This window comes from Cricetulus griseus, chromosome 5, assembly GCF_003668045.3.
Source record: "Cricetulus griseus strain 17A/GY chromosome 5, alternate assembly CriGri-PICRH-1.0, whole genome shotgun sequence".
Taxonomy (NCBI): domain Eukaryota; kingdom Metazoa; phylum Chordata; class Mammalia; order Rodentia; family Cricetidae; genus Cricetulus; species Cricetulus griseus.
Window position 1 is genome coordinate 14,468,423 of NC_048598.1, and position 19,475 is coordinate 14,487,897.

The 19,475-nt window shown below is 46.5% G+C and overlaps 1 protein-coding gene across 1 annotated transcript in view; it reads left to right on the plus strand.

Moving 5' to 3' along the window:
- The first annotated feature begins 831 nt into the window (after nt 1-831).
- The window catches only part of LOC103161207 (kinesin-like protein KIF28P), a 43,157-nt gene continuing 24,513 nt past the window's right edge, over nt 832-19,475 (plus strand). The window contains exons 1-7 of the mRNA XM_027418857.2: nt 832-924; nt 6,353-6,544; nt 8,764-8,967; nt 13,181-13,216; nt 14,321-14,545; nt 15,955-16,109; nt 17,318-17,429. Of these exons, the coding sequence (XP_027274658.1) occupies nt 841-924; nt 6,353-6,544; nt 8,764-8,967; nt 13,181-13,216; nt 14,321-14,545; nt 15,955-16,109; nt 17,318-17,429 (1,008 nt within the window). The 5' untranslated portion in view covers nt 832-840. The remainder of the gene's footprint in view (nt 925-6,352; nt 6,545-8,763; nt 8,968-13,180; nt 13,217-14,320; nt 14,546-15,954; nt 16,110-17,317; nt 17,430-19,475) is intronic.

Sequence of the window (19,475 nt, forward strand, 5' to 3'; positions counted from 1 at the left end):
TGCTACTAGACATTTGTCCATTTTCTTTCTCATTGATACTAGAGTCAGTCTTACAATGAGGGTGGGAGACTGATTCTTTTTTAAAGTTGCTGTTTTATAATTTATGCACTTTGAGTGTTACTCAGATTTCTAATCATTACATGTACTTTCCTTGGACTTTGCCTGATAGTGTGTTGAATTTGGATTGTGGGCATGTGATTGCCTTTTTGTAGTTTTACAAATTTTGTATAATCTACCTCAAAAGAGTAATTTTCCAGTACTGCTTTGGTTAACTATAATGCTGGCATTTCTTGTTCAGTAACTTAAAGACTATCTTGTCTCTCAGTTCAGAGACTAATTATCCAGGTTAGATTGACCGGTTCACTGCTTCTTAGCAACCTCATGGAAGGATTTGAGAAGGAGATGTGAATAAATCTGCTCCAGATAACTCAGTACACCTGGTGTGTGCCTGATGTTGAGAAGAGGGGTCCGGACCAATATTAGACTGACTACCCATGCTGCGAAAGCTACTGAATCACAGAAGCCTCTTAGTATTCAGGTTAAAACTGCAATTACCACAGGACCTCAGGCACAGATTATCCAGAATGGAAGAATGTGGAGTAGCCGTGGAAAGGAGAACAAAATGCCCTGTTCTGCAGTATGAGTGTGCACAATGGAGGCTATGAAATTCATGAATAAATAAGTGTTGTCAAATAATTTATGGCAGGTAATTGATAGTGTGTAATGAATGGACCCTTAATAATTGATACCTAGAAACAGACTACCTTTGTCAGCTAAGCTTTGGATGTTTTCGTGTGAAGTGTAGCAGTGTGCTTTGTTATTTTTCTACCAAATAGCATTATGGATAATGAGAAAATGGGGAAAATGCCTGTGCCGAGCACGGACCGTGTGACAGTGGCGGTGCGGGTACGGCCTTTCAGCCAGGTCAGTCCATGTTCATTGCCTTGTTGACAATTACTGCCTGATTTTATTCCTTTTTTAATAATAGTTTCTGAATTTGTATTTAAGCTGCTTGTCATTTATGAAATATTAAACTTATTTAAATGAATTTGTCAAATGAATAACAAAGATCTAAACATAATTTAGTAAACAATTTCATTCCTTGGTACAAGTAGCACAATAAAATACTGACACGAGAAATACTGTCAATAATTATTTAAACCAGTGCAGTTTTTTACATAAAAATGTGTGCTATCTGCTTTTAATGCATGTACGGGGGCAGAGGTGTAGCTCAGTTCACAGTGTTCACCTACCATAAATGAATCCCAAGGGTGGCTCACCAGCACTATGTAAAACTGGTGTGGTGATGTGGAGATCCAGCCTGAGGAGGGAGAGGCAGCAGACTAAGCTGTCCTTGGCTGTGTTGTGCATCTACACAGGCTACATGGAACCCTGTCTCAAAAACAGTTTGTCTTCTTAAAAGTAGGTCTTGCTTGCCTTTAATCCCAGCACTCAGGAGGCAGAGGCAGTTGGATCTCTGTGAGTTCGAGACCAGCCTGGTTTACAAGAGCGAGTTCTAGGACAGCCTCCAAAGTCACAGAGAAACCCTGTCTACAAAAACAAAAACAAAAAAAGTAGGTCTTGCCATGTGTGGACATACATCAGTGATCTCAACACAGAATGCTGAGGTAGGAGAATCAACAAGAGACCTAAGTCACAGAATGAGACCATGCCCAGCCACACTTAATGTTAATGGGTTTCCTGCAAATCTATAGCCTTTTATGGAAACACTGCTGCTCCTGATCTCATGTGCACAAGACCCCCTTCCCTTTGGCTGTGCCCCATCCTACTTGGGAACTTGGAGAGGATACTGTGTTGTAATGGGCTTGCCAGGTAGAGAGGTGCACTGTACCCATTGTTACTTCTGGAACCTGCCTTCCACCCTTTTCGTAATGCTAGACTTGTCTTTGCTCACTGTGACCAGTGAAGTTTTGTTGCTATACACTGCCAGGAAGTGTTAATTCTAAGCACCTATGACTCCAGTTCCTGGGCAGCTGATGCCCTCTTCCAACCTCCACAGGCACCGGGCTTGCACATAGTACATGCAGGCAAAACACACAAAAATCTAAAGGCTAAGTATCCAGTTGATTTTCTGCATCTTTCCTAAGCTAGGACCAAAAACATAGAGGTACTTTTCTGTTCTTGCCTAGGAGCCCAGCTCATGAATCTACAAATAGCAGCTAACTTGACTGGCACCCCTGATAAGAGGTTACCTCCTGGAGCCTAGAATGTCACAGTGTGCCTTTTTAAATGCCCTGTGTGGCTCCTGTTTTCATTAGCTCATACTGTGGGCATAGGCCTCACACTATATGAGGAAGGAGAACTTTCTAGTTCTGTAAACCCTGTACATCTTTTCCATACAGGAGATAGAGGAGTGTGCACCCTATACACCACCACCACTCATCCACACACACCTACACACAAACATGCGCCCCAAGTCACAAACGGATTTTATTCACCAGTCACCCCTAAGAGTGTCTCAGATATCCAGGGTCCTACTGTGTCCTCTAAAGGGCTATAATCTTTACTGATTGGCACAGTATCACTATAGTAGACCCAGGTCTTACCAGCAAGAAAAAGTACCAGGTTCCCAACCAGTCCTCTTTGTGATAGCTGGCCTGTGTAGCTACTCCTGGGCAGGGCCTAAAATGTCCAATTCTATGGATCTAATTATAAGGGATGCTCAAAATGCTATCCCCTAATATCAGGGCAGCATGCACAGGACCAAGAGAAGGTAGTTTCCTCCAGCATCTGTGTATAGTCAGGATGGGAGGTGTCTTACTGAGCCCCCCACAAATCTACCCTCTTCCACAGTCTTTCCAATCCCATCAGGTTCATTGGCAGCTTATGTTACCTGCCTTTACTGTGAATGCCCCCCCTCCCCATGGTACATTGAGTGCTTTGAACATGGAAATGCCCCCCACCCTGCATGTCAGAATGCTTGCTTCCCAGCCAGGGACAGTGTTGGGAAATCCTGGAGCCGCCTTTGGGGCAGGGCCTCGTGGGCCTAAGAAAGCTACCAAGACCTTCAGCTTGAGCTTGCTTAGAATTCCATCATTGCATCCTGATCTGCTAAACTACGAACAAACTGCCACAAGCTCCTGTCACCAGTCCCCCCAGCCGTCCCCACCATCGTGCCTAGCCCTGACACAGCCCAAACAAGCCCTTCCTTAAATCACTTTGCTCAAGTACTTCGTCATGGGCATGAGAAAAGTAACTACTTCTGGGTGAGGAGGCCAAGGGTCCCATTGCACCTTCAATTACTGCCTTTACAACCTGAGTTTTGAATTGTTCCTTTTCCCACCTCTGTAATGTCTCTCCTAATAGAGTATCTAACCCCCAGAATATTCTCAGGGACCAGGGATATTAGTACAAAATAGAATAGAACAAAATGTTCTCCTAATTCCCAGGCACAGAAAGAACACTTGTTTTTCTCTGATGGTCTTAGCCCCTTTACCACCTGTTTACTGTACAAGGCCCTGGAAAGCACCGTCAGTTGCCATGAGCCCATGTGCCTGCAGCGCCTGTATCTACCAGAGCAATGGTCTCCTTGTCTTTGTAGGCCCAGTGACATAGTGAGTTCCCTGGGAGGACTGTGTCACCCTCTAAATCTTATTCTGAGATAGAATCCTGGTCTACCTCTTGTAACATGGACTTGAGGGACCCATTCCTCTGCCCTACAAGAGTGGGGCAGCAGAGGGGAAAGGTGAGAACTGTGGCTTGGGCCTTACTTCCCATCTGCCAGGCTACCAAGATCACGCTGGGAGTGGAGCAGGAATGGAGCAAACCACACCACACCATTCCTGTTTTCTAACCCAAGTGCCACACCCCCCTTTCCCTTTCATTTTTGCCTGTTCTTTCTCTCACCAGGTGTTATGACAATTATAACTAAAAATGTGTGCACAGTTTCTCAAAGCCTTGTCCCCATCATAAAGGGGGTTAGTTAGTTTTCTTACCATGACAAAACACCATGACCGAGGCAACATATAAAAAGAAGCATTCAATTTGGGGACTCATGGTTCCAGGATTTAGCAACATCTATGACCATCATGGCAAGGAGCGTGGCAGCAGGCAGGCAGGCAGGCGGGCATGGCACTGGAATAGTAGCTGAGAGACATGTGAAGACAACCACAGGCAGAGTGAGTGCCAATTGGAATTATGGGGGCTTTTAAAACCTCCAAGCCCATCTGAGTGACAGCTCTTAATCCCAAGCAGGTCAACTAACTGGGGACTAAGCATGCAAACATGAGCCTGTAGGGGCCATTCTCCTTTAAAATTATCACGAGAACAGAGGATGGGGGACGGATATGGGTTCTCTGTTCTCAGGAGGTAGTTGGTAAGTCTGTTTTTCATTCTATCCATAAAAATGGCTTTCTTGGGCTGGTGAGATAGCTCGGTGGGTAAAAGCTCTTGTGCACAAGCCTAATGACATGTTTGATCCCTAGAACCCACAGTGGAAGGAGAGAAATGACTCCCAAAAGTTGTTCTCTGATGCATGCATGTGTGCACACACACACACGCCCACCATACATACACTAATAATAAAACGAAATACAATAAAAATGGATTTCCCAGGCCCTGGAATCTCCTGGGCATAAGTGGCTTCTCTCATCCACACACAGTGCTCACAAAATACCCAAGACTTCCTCCATGCTTGCCCTCAGCTGCCCACCCTGGCACACCCCTCTTATTTGGCCAGGTTTCTTTTATGGTCATATCGATCAGTTCTACTGTGGACCGAGTTCCTTGGATCTGGCAGGCAGTCTGGATGCTCCTTCTCAGGCCAGATGATGGGTAATATTGCTCCTCTCACAGAAATGCCATTCCCACATTCAGAGTGTACTCACACTGGTAAGGTTCTCAGGAATACTTGTTGAAAGGATTTTGTTAGCCAGGCGATGTTGGCGTCTGTCTTTAGTCCCAACACTTAGAAGGCAGAGGCAGGCAGATCTCTGTGAGTTGGAGGCCAGCCTGGTCTACAGAGAGAGTTCCAGGGCAGCCAGGGCTACACAGAGAAACCCTGTCTCGAAGAACCAAAACAAAAAGATTTTGCTAGCTGTCTAGGAATCCTGCCACAGTGCCATCTTGAACAGTCCCGATTTCTGTCTCCATTGGTACACCTTTGTGTTAATAGTCACAGAAAAGTGGGGGTCAGGAGAAGGAGGGGTCTCAGTCCTCATTTCCTTCAATGCGTTTGAGGTGGCAGTTCCCGGATTCCTCCCCCTTGTTTACCTCCGGCACAAAGCTGGTCGCTGGGATTCTTCCCCTGCATGGCACAGGCTGTAACTCTGGTGAATTTTTAGCTCTGTTGCCATAGCCATCTGGACTTTGGTGGCCATCCAGTTCACAGAAACAACCCCACTACAGTAGAAAGACACTGCCCTTCCTTTGGACAGCAGTGCAATTGACATTTGGCAAATAGCTCTTCAAAACCTAGCAATGCCTTTGGGGTACATTTGTACTCACTGGGACAGTCACAAGCATCTTCCATACAGACCTCCTTCTCATATATATTATATTCTTCTCTGTGTGCCCTCTCGCTCAAGCTTCCGTTCTCTTGTCCAGTTCCTCAGTTTTCTGGTTGACTTGCCAATTGTTCTAGAAAAAAATCCAGTCTCAATATGTTGGAACTAGCCATGTGTTGCCATGAGACAAAGGAAGCAGTAGGGATTGGGGCTGCAGAGTGAGCCTTACAGGCAGAAGCATGGGCCTGGGCAGCTCCTGCAGTTCTGCTCAGAGAAAAGGGCTTATAAATCAGGCTTTCTCACCATTCTGTTGCTGTGAAGAGACACCATGGCCCAAGCAACACATAACAAAAAGTATCTAATTGGGGGCTGCTTCTAGTTTCAGAGGGTTGAGTCCATGACCATCATGTCAGGGAAGACGGCTGCAGTCATACAGACATGGCCCCGGGAAAGTAGCTGAGAGCTTACATTCTTTTGGTGGATGATGGGAGGCAGGATTCAATACAGGATTTCTCTTAACAGCCCTGGCTGTCCTGGCACTCACGCTGGAGACCAGGCTGGCCTCAAACTCACAGAGATCCACCTGCCTCTGCCTCCCGAGTGCTGGGATTAAAGGCGTGCGCCACCAACGCCCATCGAGAGTTTACATCAGATCAGCAAGTCAGAGGCAGAGAAACGGAAAGTGGAGAGGGTGTGGCTGTGTTGAAGGAGGTGTTGTTGCTTCTGGTGGGCCTTGAGGTTTCAAAGACCCTGCCACAGCATCCGGAAAACAGACATTCAAATATGAGCCCACTGGGGTCATTCTCATTCAAACCAACACAAGTGTTTGGGACAAGTGACTCCTAGCCAGAATGTACTGTGATTCTGAATTTATAACCTGACTATAGAGAGAGAAGAACTCTGGAAGCCAATGTGTGATTTCCATGCATTCCCAAAGCACCACCATCCGAGACCCTAAGAACAGAGGACATTTGAAGACCTTCACCTTTGACCTGGCGTATTGGTCTCATGACGGATTTCAAAAGGACGAAGATGGCGTCCTTATTCCATCTAATCCAACCAGTAAATTCGCAGGCCAGGTAAGTCGCTTAGAAATGTCAATGGTAGATTGTGTTTTGTGTTTTCTTTTCTGACGCACTATAAACACTTCAGTATTGTCCAGGCCAGAGCAGGGAGATGGCTCAGTTGGCTACGCACTTGCTGCGGCAGCGTGAGGACCTGAGTTCGGATCCTCAGAAGGCGTGTGAATGCCGAGACTCGCTCCTCAGCCTTGGTGCTTGTGAGAGGCAAGACCTGCTGGAGGAACTCTGGGTACTGGCATGTCCTTGAAGGGAATGTGGGGACCCCCTGCCCTTCCTACCTTACTCTGCTTTCTAGCTTCGGGCGACGAGTCTCCTGCCGTGATACATTGTCCCACCACAGACCCATAGCAATGGGGCCTGCTGAGCATTGAACCTATGAGCCCAAACCAATCTTCTCTCTATAAACTGATTACCTCAGGTATTACAGCAATGGAAAGCTGACTAGCAATGAAGTCAAACGAAGGGAAGTCTTCCCTCTGGTCATACAGGGATGGGTGGGAAGCACTGGAAATGTCATTCCAAGATACACGAGACTTTTTAGCATGCAGATAATATATTCACACTCTATCCCAGTGCAAGACGACGCCAGTAAAAACTCTCAGTTTATAAAAATGAAGGACAAGGGTCGGTGACTTGCCACCAGCACCATGTATGATGACCTGAATTCAGTCCCTGAGACCAACATGGTGGAAAGAGAAAAGCAACTCCTCCACACATGAACTGTGGCAAGCACACACATCCTTCCAATACACAAATGCACACATGCACACAAAATAAATAAAATGTAATTTAAAAAATTGTAACTAAGAACAAAAACAACAGCAAAAATCCCTAAGATTCCAATAGTGGCTGGGCAGTGGTGGCTCACGCATTTAATGGCAGCAATCAGGAGGCAGAGGCAGACTGATCTCTGTGAGACCAGCCTGGTTTACAAGAGCTAGTTCCAGGACAGCCTCCAAAGCCACAGAGAAACCCTGCCTCAAAAAAAGGAAGAAAGGAAGAAAGAAAGAAAGAAAGAAAGAAAGAAAGAAAGAAAGAAAGAAAGAAAGAAAGAAAGGAAGAAAGATTCGAATAGTGTCAAGTAGGAAGGATGCAAAATGACTAAGCTTGGTGATCACTCCTGAGGTTTACCCAGTAGCAGGCTGAATAGATGCTCAGTGGGTAGTGCACTGGCTGCCCTTGCAGAGGACCTGAGATTGTTTGCCAGGCCCTGTGTTGAATGATTCACAATCACCTATAACTCCAGCTCCAGGGCATCCAACACCCCACCCTGGCCTCCAAGGGCACCTGCATACACACACACACACACACACACACACACACACACACACACACACACGTAAAAAAAAAATAAACCTGTGGACAAAAGAGCTGCAGATAACTTCATTCAGATATGCTTTGAGTAAAAATACAGACAAGGTGTTCCTGAAATCTATAGGTCAAATTCCATTGATCCTAGAGACCACACAACCCTAGAATACAATAACTCTTTATTGCTGTTTTTTTGTTTTGTTTTGTTTTTTTGATACAGTGTCTCTCTATGCAGCCCTGGCTAGCCTGGAACTTCTTGTATAGACCAAGCTGGCCTCAAACTCACAGAGACCCTCCTGTCTGTGCCTCCTGAGTGCTGGGATTAAAGGCGTGCAGTTTTTATTCTTTTCTATGAGAAACAAATAGTATTTTTTGTTTTCTGTTTAGAAACAGGGTTTCTCTGTGTAGTCCTGGCTGTCCTGGAACTTGCTCTGTAGACCAGGCTGGCCTCGAACTCACAGAGATCTGCCTGACTCTGCCTCCCGAGGTTTAAGGGTGTATGCACTAGGCAACTTTCTGCTGGTATAAAAAAACTACCTGCGATAATGCACTTTGAAGAGCCCAGGCTTCCTCGGTTCATTCTGTGGGTACTAGCCCATCCCTTTTTCAGCCTGTGGTGAAGTAATGATTACAGCAGGCAGTGCTGGGGGAGCGAGAGGCAAAACTCCAGATCTCATGCAGGACATGAAGACAGAAAGAGACTGGGGTGTTTCCACAGCCTCCCAGTGCTACCCGCCTCGGGGCTAATGCTTTGACACATGAACCTTTGGGTGGCACCCTGGATACAAACGACAGTTCTGTGGAGGGGGGTCTGTGTTGTGAGAGTGTGTGCACACATTCATATGTGTGTTGACGAAATGCTTTAGAGCCACGATGACTGGTGACGCTTACAATTTCCTTTCTAGATCCATGTGTTCCATGACATCGGAAGGGGAATTCTAGACAGTGCCTGGAGAGGTTACAATGCTACTCTCCTGGCCTATGGCCAGACTGGCTCTGGAAAAAGCTACTCCATGATTGGCTTTGGCACAAACAAGGGTATTATTCCAAGGGTGTGTGAAGAGCTCTTCCAAGCTATGAAGACACAGAAGAAAAACATAGAACCCCAGGTATGCATCCATATTCTAGAATCCTTTTTCTTGGGAACTGCACCTTTTCATTTCCACAAGTGGAAGGCACCAGCGTCTGTGTTTTCAGGTGTGTGTGTGTGTGTGTGTGTGTGTGTGTGTGTGTGTGTGTGTGTGTTGGGGGATATTCCATCACACTGTGAATCCTGAGTTTTCATTTATGTTAATTAAATAAAATTAACCTTGGGTCAGGAGGCTGAGTTAGCAACTAGTTGACAGAAAGTAATCATAGAGCCTCAGAGGGCTTCCAAGATAGAGAGACACAGGAAATAGTAGGGTAGGGTTTGGAGTAGCACAGGTTTTTCTGTTTGTCAAAGCGGAAGCATGGGTCTTCTGCCTCTACCGGTAAGAAGAGAGGGTTAACTAGTTGCTACTCAGTCTCTCTGCGGTCTCAGGTTTTCACCCCAACCTTTATCTCAAGTCTTATTCCTAATTGAATGACAGAGATTTAGTTAAAGCTACCTTTAGTGGCAGTGACAGGGTGGTGCCCGTGGGAGCAGAATTCTCACCAGGCTGCTGCCTGAGTGGCCAGGCCACTGCTAATTAAACAGGCTTTTAACTACTGAGCTACAATTCCAGGCTGAGATAGCAGTAGGTTAAGGCTGAAGTTAAAACACCATTTGTCGTCCAGTGTTGAGCCCAGATTTCCACATAGGGCCTGCAAAAGCTGACCCGGATTGGGTGGGGATGGGGAGTGGGGATACCGTTCCTTTAAAAGGCGCTGCTGTGCACACTAAGTAGAAACAACAAGGTAAGTAAAAATTGCCTGCCACAGTGTGGGAATCAACTTCCTAGAGCTGATGTGGTTAAATGCTGATCTCAGTTAAACACAGTCCCAGGAAAACGCAGCTCTTGGTCAGGCCCAGGGGTTAAGGCTTGGCTCTCACTGACAGGAGGGAGTGAGTGGAGTCAACTGCCAGGGCCACGTGGTGGAGGGCCTAGCTTCTGCTTAGCAGTTTAAGGTTTGGCTAATAGGGTCAGAGAACGCTACAGGTGCACAGTAAGACAGGTGCAGACTGTAAAAACTCTTAAACAAGTTACAGTGTGTGTAGGTGCTTAAGAAAGAAAAGAAAAATACCAACTACAGGTGTGTCCTAAAATAGGTACATACTTGTCATGTATGGTGATAGGAGTGTTAGACCCCCGGAAAACTCAGGTACTGGGGTCCCAGGCCACATCTTCGGTCACCCCAATCACCAGGCAGATTCGAGAGCTTGCTGCAAACTGCATGAGGCTTTATTGTAATTTAATGAGCTAACCCCATGTTAGCTCAGGTCTTTCACCCACCCGCCATGGCAGATGGCTAGCAAAGACAGCTCGAACCCACTGCGTACAGATCTTTATAGGGCAGCGTAAGGGGAGTGTCTAGGGGTATGCACAGGCTCAGGATTGGTGTGCCTCCAGCCTTGGAGGGCTTGCCCTGTGTTGATTGAGCAACTGGTTGTTATGGCCCATAGGCCCTCCCAGGGTGGTTGCTATGCTTTGTGCGTCAGTAAAGCACACCCAGAGCCATAAAGCATAGCACCACCAGCTAACTTCTGATTGGTTCCTTGCCATGAGGCAGGCATCTGACCTCTAAGTGACCAAGGCAAGGTTATGGCAAGCACGTGTTCGGCTGTTATGGCTGCCGAAAGGGGAGCTGGTCCCTTCATTCCCCCATTTTCTTTTTTGGAAATTCCAATCATGGAATTGCTGTCTCTCTAGCGCCCCCATCAGGGAGTGAGAGATATTGGCATCCCCATGCAAGGGAGTCCCTCCCTTGCATTTTAACCAGGGAAAATGGGCGGCGAATTCTTTCCCAAGCTACTTCCTGCTGACTTTGGGAGGAAGTTAGGGACCCCAGAAGGTTGAAATGCTAGTCAAAAGCAAAAAAGGAATTTAGGCAATGGGGAATCCATCAGGAGCTTCTGGTTAGCAGACTCTGTTGCAGAGACAGGGGGTGTCCACATCAGCTGGACTGGTTCACATCCATAGCAAGTCCAGGGCTCGAAGTCTACTTAGAACAGCCTGTAGTCAGCAACTGATACTCAGATGTCTGCCAGAAGCAGAAACCTGTTTAAGACATGTTTAAACTAGGAACAGAGGTTAAAACTTATTTACTGAAGCCCACAGTGCAGAAAAAGCAGATATCTGGATATCTGTTCAAACAGCAGGAACATATTTATAACTTTGAGTCCTGGCAAAGCAAAAACTACAGATTTGGGCTATAAGCATGTACATTTTTCTTCTGTCCAGAGAGCCAGGTATGGATTGGACAGAGGTGCCTTTGGCCTGATGAAAAGCCCTTTAAGTTTGTACTTAGATGACAACCAAAATAAACTTAAAAACCTTAAACTTGTAACTGAACGGTAGTCATTACTTTATCAGCTAACATGCTGATATCAGTAACATGATAGTCTACAGTGGATCTGACTGTCTAATGCTGCCAAGTTGACAACCATTAATATTTCAGAGATCTGAGAAGGGTATATTTTATCTGAATCTACTAAAAAGTGACAGAAGCCAGTCCATATACAGTTAGCCATACCTAAGTTTCTCCATTCCCGCTGGAGGCAGGTGTCTCAAAGACCAGCAATCTTTGCCAGGCCTATAAGGTGAGAGATTTTTTTCCCTCTCTGTGGAAGAGGGACATGGAAAAGACTGACCTTGTTTTGTCTAGGCAAAGGGGGTGCAATCAATTTTCCAGTGTCCAGCAGCTTTGTCCACAGTCTCGGCCAGGTTCTGGCAGGCGGCAGGTATCACATCTGAGCATCTCGCTCACTGGTCCAGGTGCAGGAACTGGGTTGCCTCATAATCTTCTTTGGGCCACTGTCAGGATCTGGCAGTCTGTCTGATATTATAAACTTTAAAGATAACAATTTAAATGCCATATTTTGAAGATCTCTGAAGCATTAGAGGTCTGTTTGTCTGTTTTAGTTACTTGCCTTGAGCACACAAGAAGCATACAGGTGGCTAGGTAAGGTCTTATTTCTGTAATTAATTTTCAGCCCGACTGTAACTGGTTTCAACTTAGTAAAATATTTGAAACTTAGCACAGCTGAATTTAAGACTGCATAGAGTTACCTTATAGTCCTTAAACAGTAGCTACATGTACACATTTTAGCTGTTTGCTTAAACTTAACTTCTTTCTGAGGCAGGGTTTTTCTGTGACTTTGGAGCCTGTCCTGGAATTTGATCTGTGACCAGGCTGGCCTTGAACTCACAAAGATCCATAGAGAGGCAGAGAGTGTGTGTGTAGGTGGGAGAAGAGAGAGCGGAGCAGAAGCAGAGAGAGAGTGAAGCAAGGAAGTTGGAACTTTTAAAGGGAACACTGTGCATGCACACTGAGGTTCCGTGCATGCCCAGAGTCCTCACGCAGGCTGTAAATGCGTGGTGGGTTACGTGGTGATGGCACGTCCCTGTGCGTGCCCTGATTGTTGTCAGAGGGCGGGGTCTGTCTCTTAAGGAGATATTGCCGATCAGAATTAAAGCCTGAACCTTTCACCGGTCATTTCCATAAAGCCCATCCTAAAACTCTCCAACAGCACCGAATGGCAGAAGCCACCTCTTCCCTTCCCGTCCTTGGTCTAATTAGTCTTCCTGCTTTAACCTCCTGAGAGCTGAATTGCAGGCCCTTCCCACAATCCCTGTTTTGTGTGTTTTTCTTTTTCATTGTGTGTGTGTGTGTGTGTGTGTGTGTGTGTGTGTGTGTGTGTACATGAATGCGTGTCTATACAGTAGACATACATGCTTCCCTGCACATGTGTGGAGCCGGGGGGAGGACTTTGGGTGTCCCTTACATCACTCTCCACTTTGTCCCCTTGAGAAAAGGTCTCTACTGAACCCGGAGTTTGATGTTTTTTTAGGTAGACTGGCAGACAGAGAGCCCAGAGTTCCTCTTGTCTGCACCCCTACGGTAATAAATGAACACAGTCACACCTGGCTTTGTGTGTGGGTGCTGGGGATCCAAACTCGGGTCCTCTTGCCTGAGCAGCCAGGGTTCTTACCCACTGAGGAGATCCCAGCCTGTTCTGTGTCTTCTTAAAATTTATATTGAAAGAATTTCCATTGCCATAAAATCCTTGAGAACCAGGCAGTTTGAAACAGTTTATCACAGTTAATGTTAGTTAGTCTTTTCCTTTGTTGAATATTTAAGTCCTTGCTACATCACTCCTGAACTCAGGACAACAACCTTGACACACTGCTCTCTCTACAGGTCATGTTTAGCATGCTGGAAATCTACAATGAACAGGTAACATTCTCTCTGTGTCTATCTCGATCCCTGTCTCTTTCTGTCTCTGTGTGTCTGTCTGCCTCTCTCTCTCTCTCTCTCTCTCTCTCTCTCTCTCTCTCTCTCTCTCTCTCTCTTTCTCTCTCCCCGTGTGTCTGCCTCTCTCTGCATGCCTGCCTGTCTCTGTATCTGTGTGTCTGTCTGTCTCTCTCCTTCTCGCTCTCTTTCTGCTGAGAATCAAACCCAGGTCCCAGCACACCCTAAACCCAGGCGCCATCACTGAGCCCCAGCCATCCCGAGAGCCTGTGCTAACAACATACATGCCTGAGCGGCTCCATGGGTTACTAGCACCAAGGGCTCTGGTCACTGGTCACTCTGTGTTAAATGTAGCTCACCTGCCTCTCCAGCACCATCTCAAACCCTTTGTTCTTCACTGTAAAGAACCTCAGAGTCGGCTCAAGATACCCCAAGACCAAGTTCTCAGCACAAGGAAATTTATTTGCCCCAGAGTGACAAAGGGCAGAGAACAAGAGACAAAGACAAGAAATAGAGGATGAGGGAGAAGGGGAAGGGAACAAGGGAGAGGGGAAAGGAGTATTTGTTCTGGAGGGCAAAGGACTGACTGCCTCTGGATAGAGAGGAGCCGGACGTGTTCCACAGGCAAATGGCAGTTTATAAAGGTACGAGGGGAAACCCCGCGTTAGGATGAGGAGTTTCATTTTCATTGGGCATGTTAATTAGGGCAGCCAACGGGGGCTTTTGATTGTTGGACTTTAATACTTTGATACTGACCTTGGTAGTCAGGAGAAGGATGTGGACAAATAAGGGACTAGACCTCGGTGGCTGGCTTTAGGAATGTGATCTAATGGTTTGTGGCAAGGCAGAGGGGCTGGGGAGAAGGGAAGGCCTGCATGAGCCATCCACACCCGGCCCCGGCTGGCTAGAGTCCCCTCATTCACACTCACACTCTATGCTCTAACCACACAGCAGCTGTCTTAGTCACTTTTCCTTTGCTGTGATAAAATGCCACAGCAAGGCAATTTATAGAAGGAAAGGTTTATTTGGAGATTACAGTGATAAGGAAGGAAATAAACTGTATACCAATTCTTCTCTTTCCTCCTACAGATAAGAGATTTGCTGTCCAGAACCAAGACTCCGGGAGGGTTAAAAGTCAGGGAAGACCAACAGCTGGGTTTTTTTGTGGAAGGTCTGAAGTGGGTGCCTTGTGAGAATTACACACAAATTGAAAAGCTGATGGAGCAGGGGTCCAAAATCAGAATGACAGCTTCGACCAACATGAATGCCAGCAGTAGCCGGTCCCACATGGTCATCACCATCCAGCTGAAGCAGGTAGGGTCCTCATCTGTGGGACAGGATCCCAGTGACAGAGTTGGGGTGGTGCCAAAGAATCTGTTCAAAGTGGGCCAGTGGGCTAAGGTAACTGCTTCCAGCCACAGAGGGTCCCGGACGGGAAGAGCGGAGGGCCTTGCTCCCCCTGCCCATCCCCAACCAAGCAGCTCCTTCCTTATGGCAGAATCGTCTTACTGTCAACCCATTCTCGGAGTGCCCACAGGACATGGCTGGCTGTTTTCCTCAACTAAATTCTACACTCTGAGGAATGAATTTGAGGCCAAATTAATAAAGGAGTCCTTGGTGAAAACAGTGACTGTGGTCTAGCATGGAAAATTAAGACTAGCAGGCCCATGGTTACCATCTGAGAGGCTCAGCCATGAGCCAAGGGCACATCCAGGTGCTCATACACCTTTCTGAGATGAAGCCTGAGCAGTCCTGGGAATCTTGTAGCGTCCACTAACTGCAGCCTTTGATAAACCAGAGAGGACGTCTCTGAGCAGCATCCCCAGTTTGTTCTAGAAACAGTTGCTCCGGAGCCCTGGGTGAATGCCATAGCCAGCTCTGATTACACAACCCCCGTCTTCTCAGTGTGGAATCCGTAATGGTGGGAACCCAACATGTTCACACCAGAAACAGCGGACACAGAAGTGACTCTCAGGTACCAGTGCTAAGACTTTGAGGAGATGAACTTTTTATTGACACATCTTCCCACAGTGTAAACAAATATCCCACACCAGAGAGTTTTGTACACTGTAAGGGCTGTTCCCTGGATGAATTTTACCGTGTTAGTCAAATTCATATACTGTATATGTGGTTCACCCTGCTATTTGAACTTCTTATCTAGGAGCAAGAGGGGAAATTGGATGAAGGTAAATAAATGGAAACTCTTGTTTTAATTATTTATTTTTATTTTATGTGCATTGGTGTTTTGCCATGGGTGTTGGGTCCCTTGGAGCTGAAATTACAGACAGTTGTGAGCTGCCATGTCAGTGCTGGGAATCAAACCCAGGTCCTCTGGAAGAGCAGTCAGCACTCTTAACCACTAAGCCATTGCTCCAGCCCCCTCTTTTTTTTTAAGTGAGAAAATTAAAATGTTAAAAAAAGAAGTTCAGTAAACCTTGTGGTTTCACAGCATTTGATGTGCTAAAAGTTTACTGAAATGCCTGTAATGACTGCTATCTATCGTCCCTCAAAAGAGCTTTGCAGAACTAGAGAGAGGCAAGCAGGACACTTGAGCCCAGGGACATGGTATTGTCACTGTCAACTGTCACTGCACAGAGACGGCTGTCATCACTGCTTTAATATATTTGGAGTCGGTGATTTACCTTGAAGAGCCATGGAAGCTCATGAGACAGTCTGTCAATGAGGCATTAATCTAACAGCCTGAGGTGTGTCTGTCTCTACAGGTTTTCCTGGACATGGCCCTCACCAAACAATCCAGTATCAACATGGTGGACTTGGCAGGAAGTGAGAGGCAGAAGTCATCAGGGTCTGAAGGGGACCGGCTGAGGGAAGGATCCAGGGTCAATTTAAGCCTAACCAGTTTAGGAAATGTCATCAGGTATGTGACCAGCACACAGATATCCATGCGTCTTAGTTACTTTTCTGGAGCACAGTTCCTCCAGACCCCCATGGCTAACTAGAGGGGGTCTTGCCCTCTGATCTTCAGGGAAGCTTTATTTGTTAGAGTATAAGCAAGATATTACTACACTTTTCTATTTCTCTGAAGAGACACCATGACCAAGGGAACTTATAGAAGAAATAGTTTTTGGGGGCTCACAGTTTCGGAGGGTCACAGTCCACGCTCTTCACAGTGGGGAACATGGTCGCAGGCAGGCAGACATGGCATTGGACCAGTAGCTGAGAGCTCACATCTTGATCCAGAAGCAGGGGGCGCAAAGAGCTGACTGGAATGCTGTGGGCTTTTGAGACCTCAAAGCCCACCCCCAGTGACACGGCCTCCAGCATGGCCACACCTCCGCATCCTTTCCATAGAGTTCCACCAACTGAGGATCAAGAATTCAAACATCTGAGCCTGAGGGGGCCTATATCAGGCTTTCTTGGGCCACCATACCTCAAATCATGACACAGAGACTTCTTATTAATTATGAAAACTCAGCCTTTAGCTTATGCTTGTCTCACTAGCTCTAACTTAATTTACCCCATTTCTATTCATCTAAGTTTTGCCTCGAAGCTTTGTACCTTTCTTTCATTCTGTATGTCCTACTTTTCCTTCGAGTATGGGTAGGTGCTCGTCAGTGCAGGAGCCCGGGGAGGCCAGAAGAGGGCGTCAGATCCCCTGGAGCTGGAGTTACAGGTGACTGTGAACAGCCGACTGTGAACAGCCTACTGTGGGTGTGAAAGTCAAACTCTGTTCTCTGCTTGAGTGGTACATGCTCTTAAGCTCAGTGCCATCTCTCCAGTCCCTGTCCTTTGTGTAACTGAGCTTAGGTCTCTAGCTTGTGTCCTGTCTTGCTTGGGCACCTTTGCACAGGTGTCTGTGTTTATTATTGTCACTTTACCGAGTGGATAGTCACTTCTCTGACCTGAAGCCACTTCAAGGAGGAAGGATTTATCTTGGCTCATGGTTTGAGTGAGGAAAGCATGCGGCTTCTTGGAGGCAGAAATAAACAGTGGCTTACCCACAAAGTTGACCTTCAAACCCCAACACATGGCCACCGCAGGGATGTGTGAGCCATCTCTAGTTACCCCTGGAGAGGCAGTTTCTTTCTTATCCCCTCCATTGTTTTATGTTTTCTCCATACACAGTGCTCTGGCTGACTCAGCCCTGGGGAAGAAAGTCCTGCACATCCCCTACAGAGATTCTGTTCTCACCAAACTGCTCCAGTCGTCACTGGGCGGGAACAGCCGGACCACACTGGTAAGATAGACCTCTTTGTAGAACAGGTAACACTGGCTCAGCTTTAGAGTTCTGTGGCTGAAATCACCCTCAACACACCAGGACTCAGCGCTCACCCTCTGCATCATCTCTCAGTCCTGATGCCTGTCCGCTGCAGTGTGTAACAAGGCTTCCACGACATTAAAAATTTTACTCTTTGCTGCAGCTTTCGGGTTGCTCCTGGAATATATATTGCTTTCCATTTGAGCTCTGTTTTGTGATGAGATGGAAACCAGGACCTGGCACACACCAGACAAGCCCTCTACCACCAAGCCTTGCCACCAGCCTGGAATATTATATATAATTACTTTTTTATTGTTTTTGCTTTTCAAGACAGGGTTTCTCTGTGTAGCCTATCCTGGCACTTGCTCTGGAGTCCAGGCTGGCCTTGAACTCACAGAGATCTGCCTGCCTCTGCCTCCCGAATGTTGGGATTAAAGGTGTGTGCCATACTGCCTGACTTGTATATAATTACTTTTGCTATAAGAACAGAATTAACAATAATACTACCACATTCTATGATAAGGCAGTTAGTTGCCAGGCAGATGTGCAATCTTCAGGGTGACTGAGTTTCACTGACTCAGCTATGTGGGTGCAGGGCCTATGCTAAGCCAGGGCCCTCCCTCTCCAATTGCAGAATGGGACAAAACAGGCTAAATGCCACCTCTCTCCAAACTCACAGTAAAACACAGCCTTACCTAAACACTTGCCTAAGTACTTCACTTTAAAGTCTTTCTGGGTATCGGTTATTTGTGGATCTCAGTCATGCATTCACCAAGCCCTTGGACTAGAACAACACTCCTCTGAGCTGGAGACACAGCTTGGGGTACAGCACTACCATGTTTTAGATTCTGGGTTCCATTCCTGGCACTGGAAAAACAGAAGCAAAACCACCCAAGACACCTTCTGAGTGTCCAACTGCAGATTGAAATCCAGCAATCTCTCAGGAGTATAGTCACCTCAGACAGTGAGTATAGTCACCTGAGACAGTGAGTATGGTCACCTGAGACAGTGAGGCGAGGACACCTTGCAGATCTGCAAAATTCATGGGTTTTGAGACATGGTCTCACTATATAGCTTAGGCTGGCCTCAAAATCACAGTCCTGCCTCAGCCTCTCAAGTGCTGGAAATACAGAAGGGTACTAGTCTAGGAATTTATTCTAGGCAGCCCCTAGCCCCTGTTGTAGTGGGGTTTTTAGGTTTTTTTTTTTTTACACAGACAGGGTTTCTCTGTGTAACAATCTTGGATGTCCTGGAACTCATTTTGTAGACCAGGTTGGCCTCGAACTCACTTGAGATCTGCCTGCCTCTGCCTCCCAAATCTGGGATTATTGGAGAAAAGGAGGTAGGAGATGAATATCGAGTGTTCCAAGACTCAAATAAAACACAGAATGGCCACAGCCCACCTCCTCCAAGCTCTGTGCCACCTGTCCCGATTTCAGCAAAAATCTCTCTTTTTTTGGTATGAGTGTTCTGCCTTGCATGTACACCTGCAGGCCAGCAGAGGGCACCAGATCCCATTATAGATGGTTGTGAGCCACCATGGTTGCTGGGAATTGAACCCAGGTACTCTGAAAGAGCAGGCAGTGCTCTTAACTGCTGACCCATCGCTCCAGCCCTCTTTTAAAAAAATTTTAATTCAATTTATTTATTTATTTTCCATCCTGACAAGTTTTCCCTCCCTCTTCTCCTCCCACTTCCCCTCCTCTGTTCCCTCCCCCATCCACTCCTCCTTCCCTTTCTGTTCAGAAAAAAACAGTAGGCTTCCCATGGATATCAACAAAACATTCTCTTAAAAGGGATTAGTCACTGGCTCCAACTGACCCGGACAGCAGGCAGTACTCCAGACATCATTGTTAATCAGCCAATATCCATAACCGCTTTCAAACTTTAGGGTAGATGTTAGGAAGCTGCCTTCAGATTCTGTATTTGCCTCTTTCAGCGAATGATATGCGTGCATTGTTCTGAGTCAGGAGCATAAAGAGTCCACAACCTGAGTTCACAGCCACGCTAAGTTATCTTAGGTTG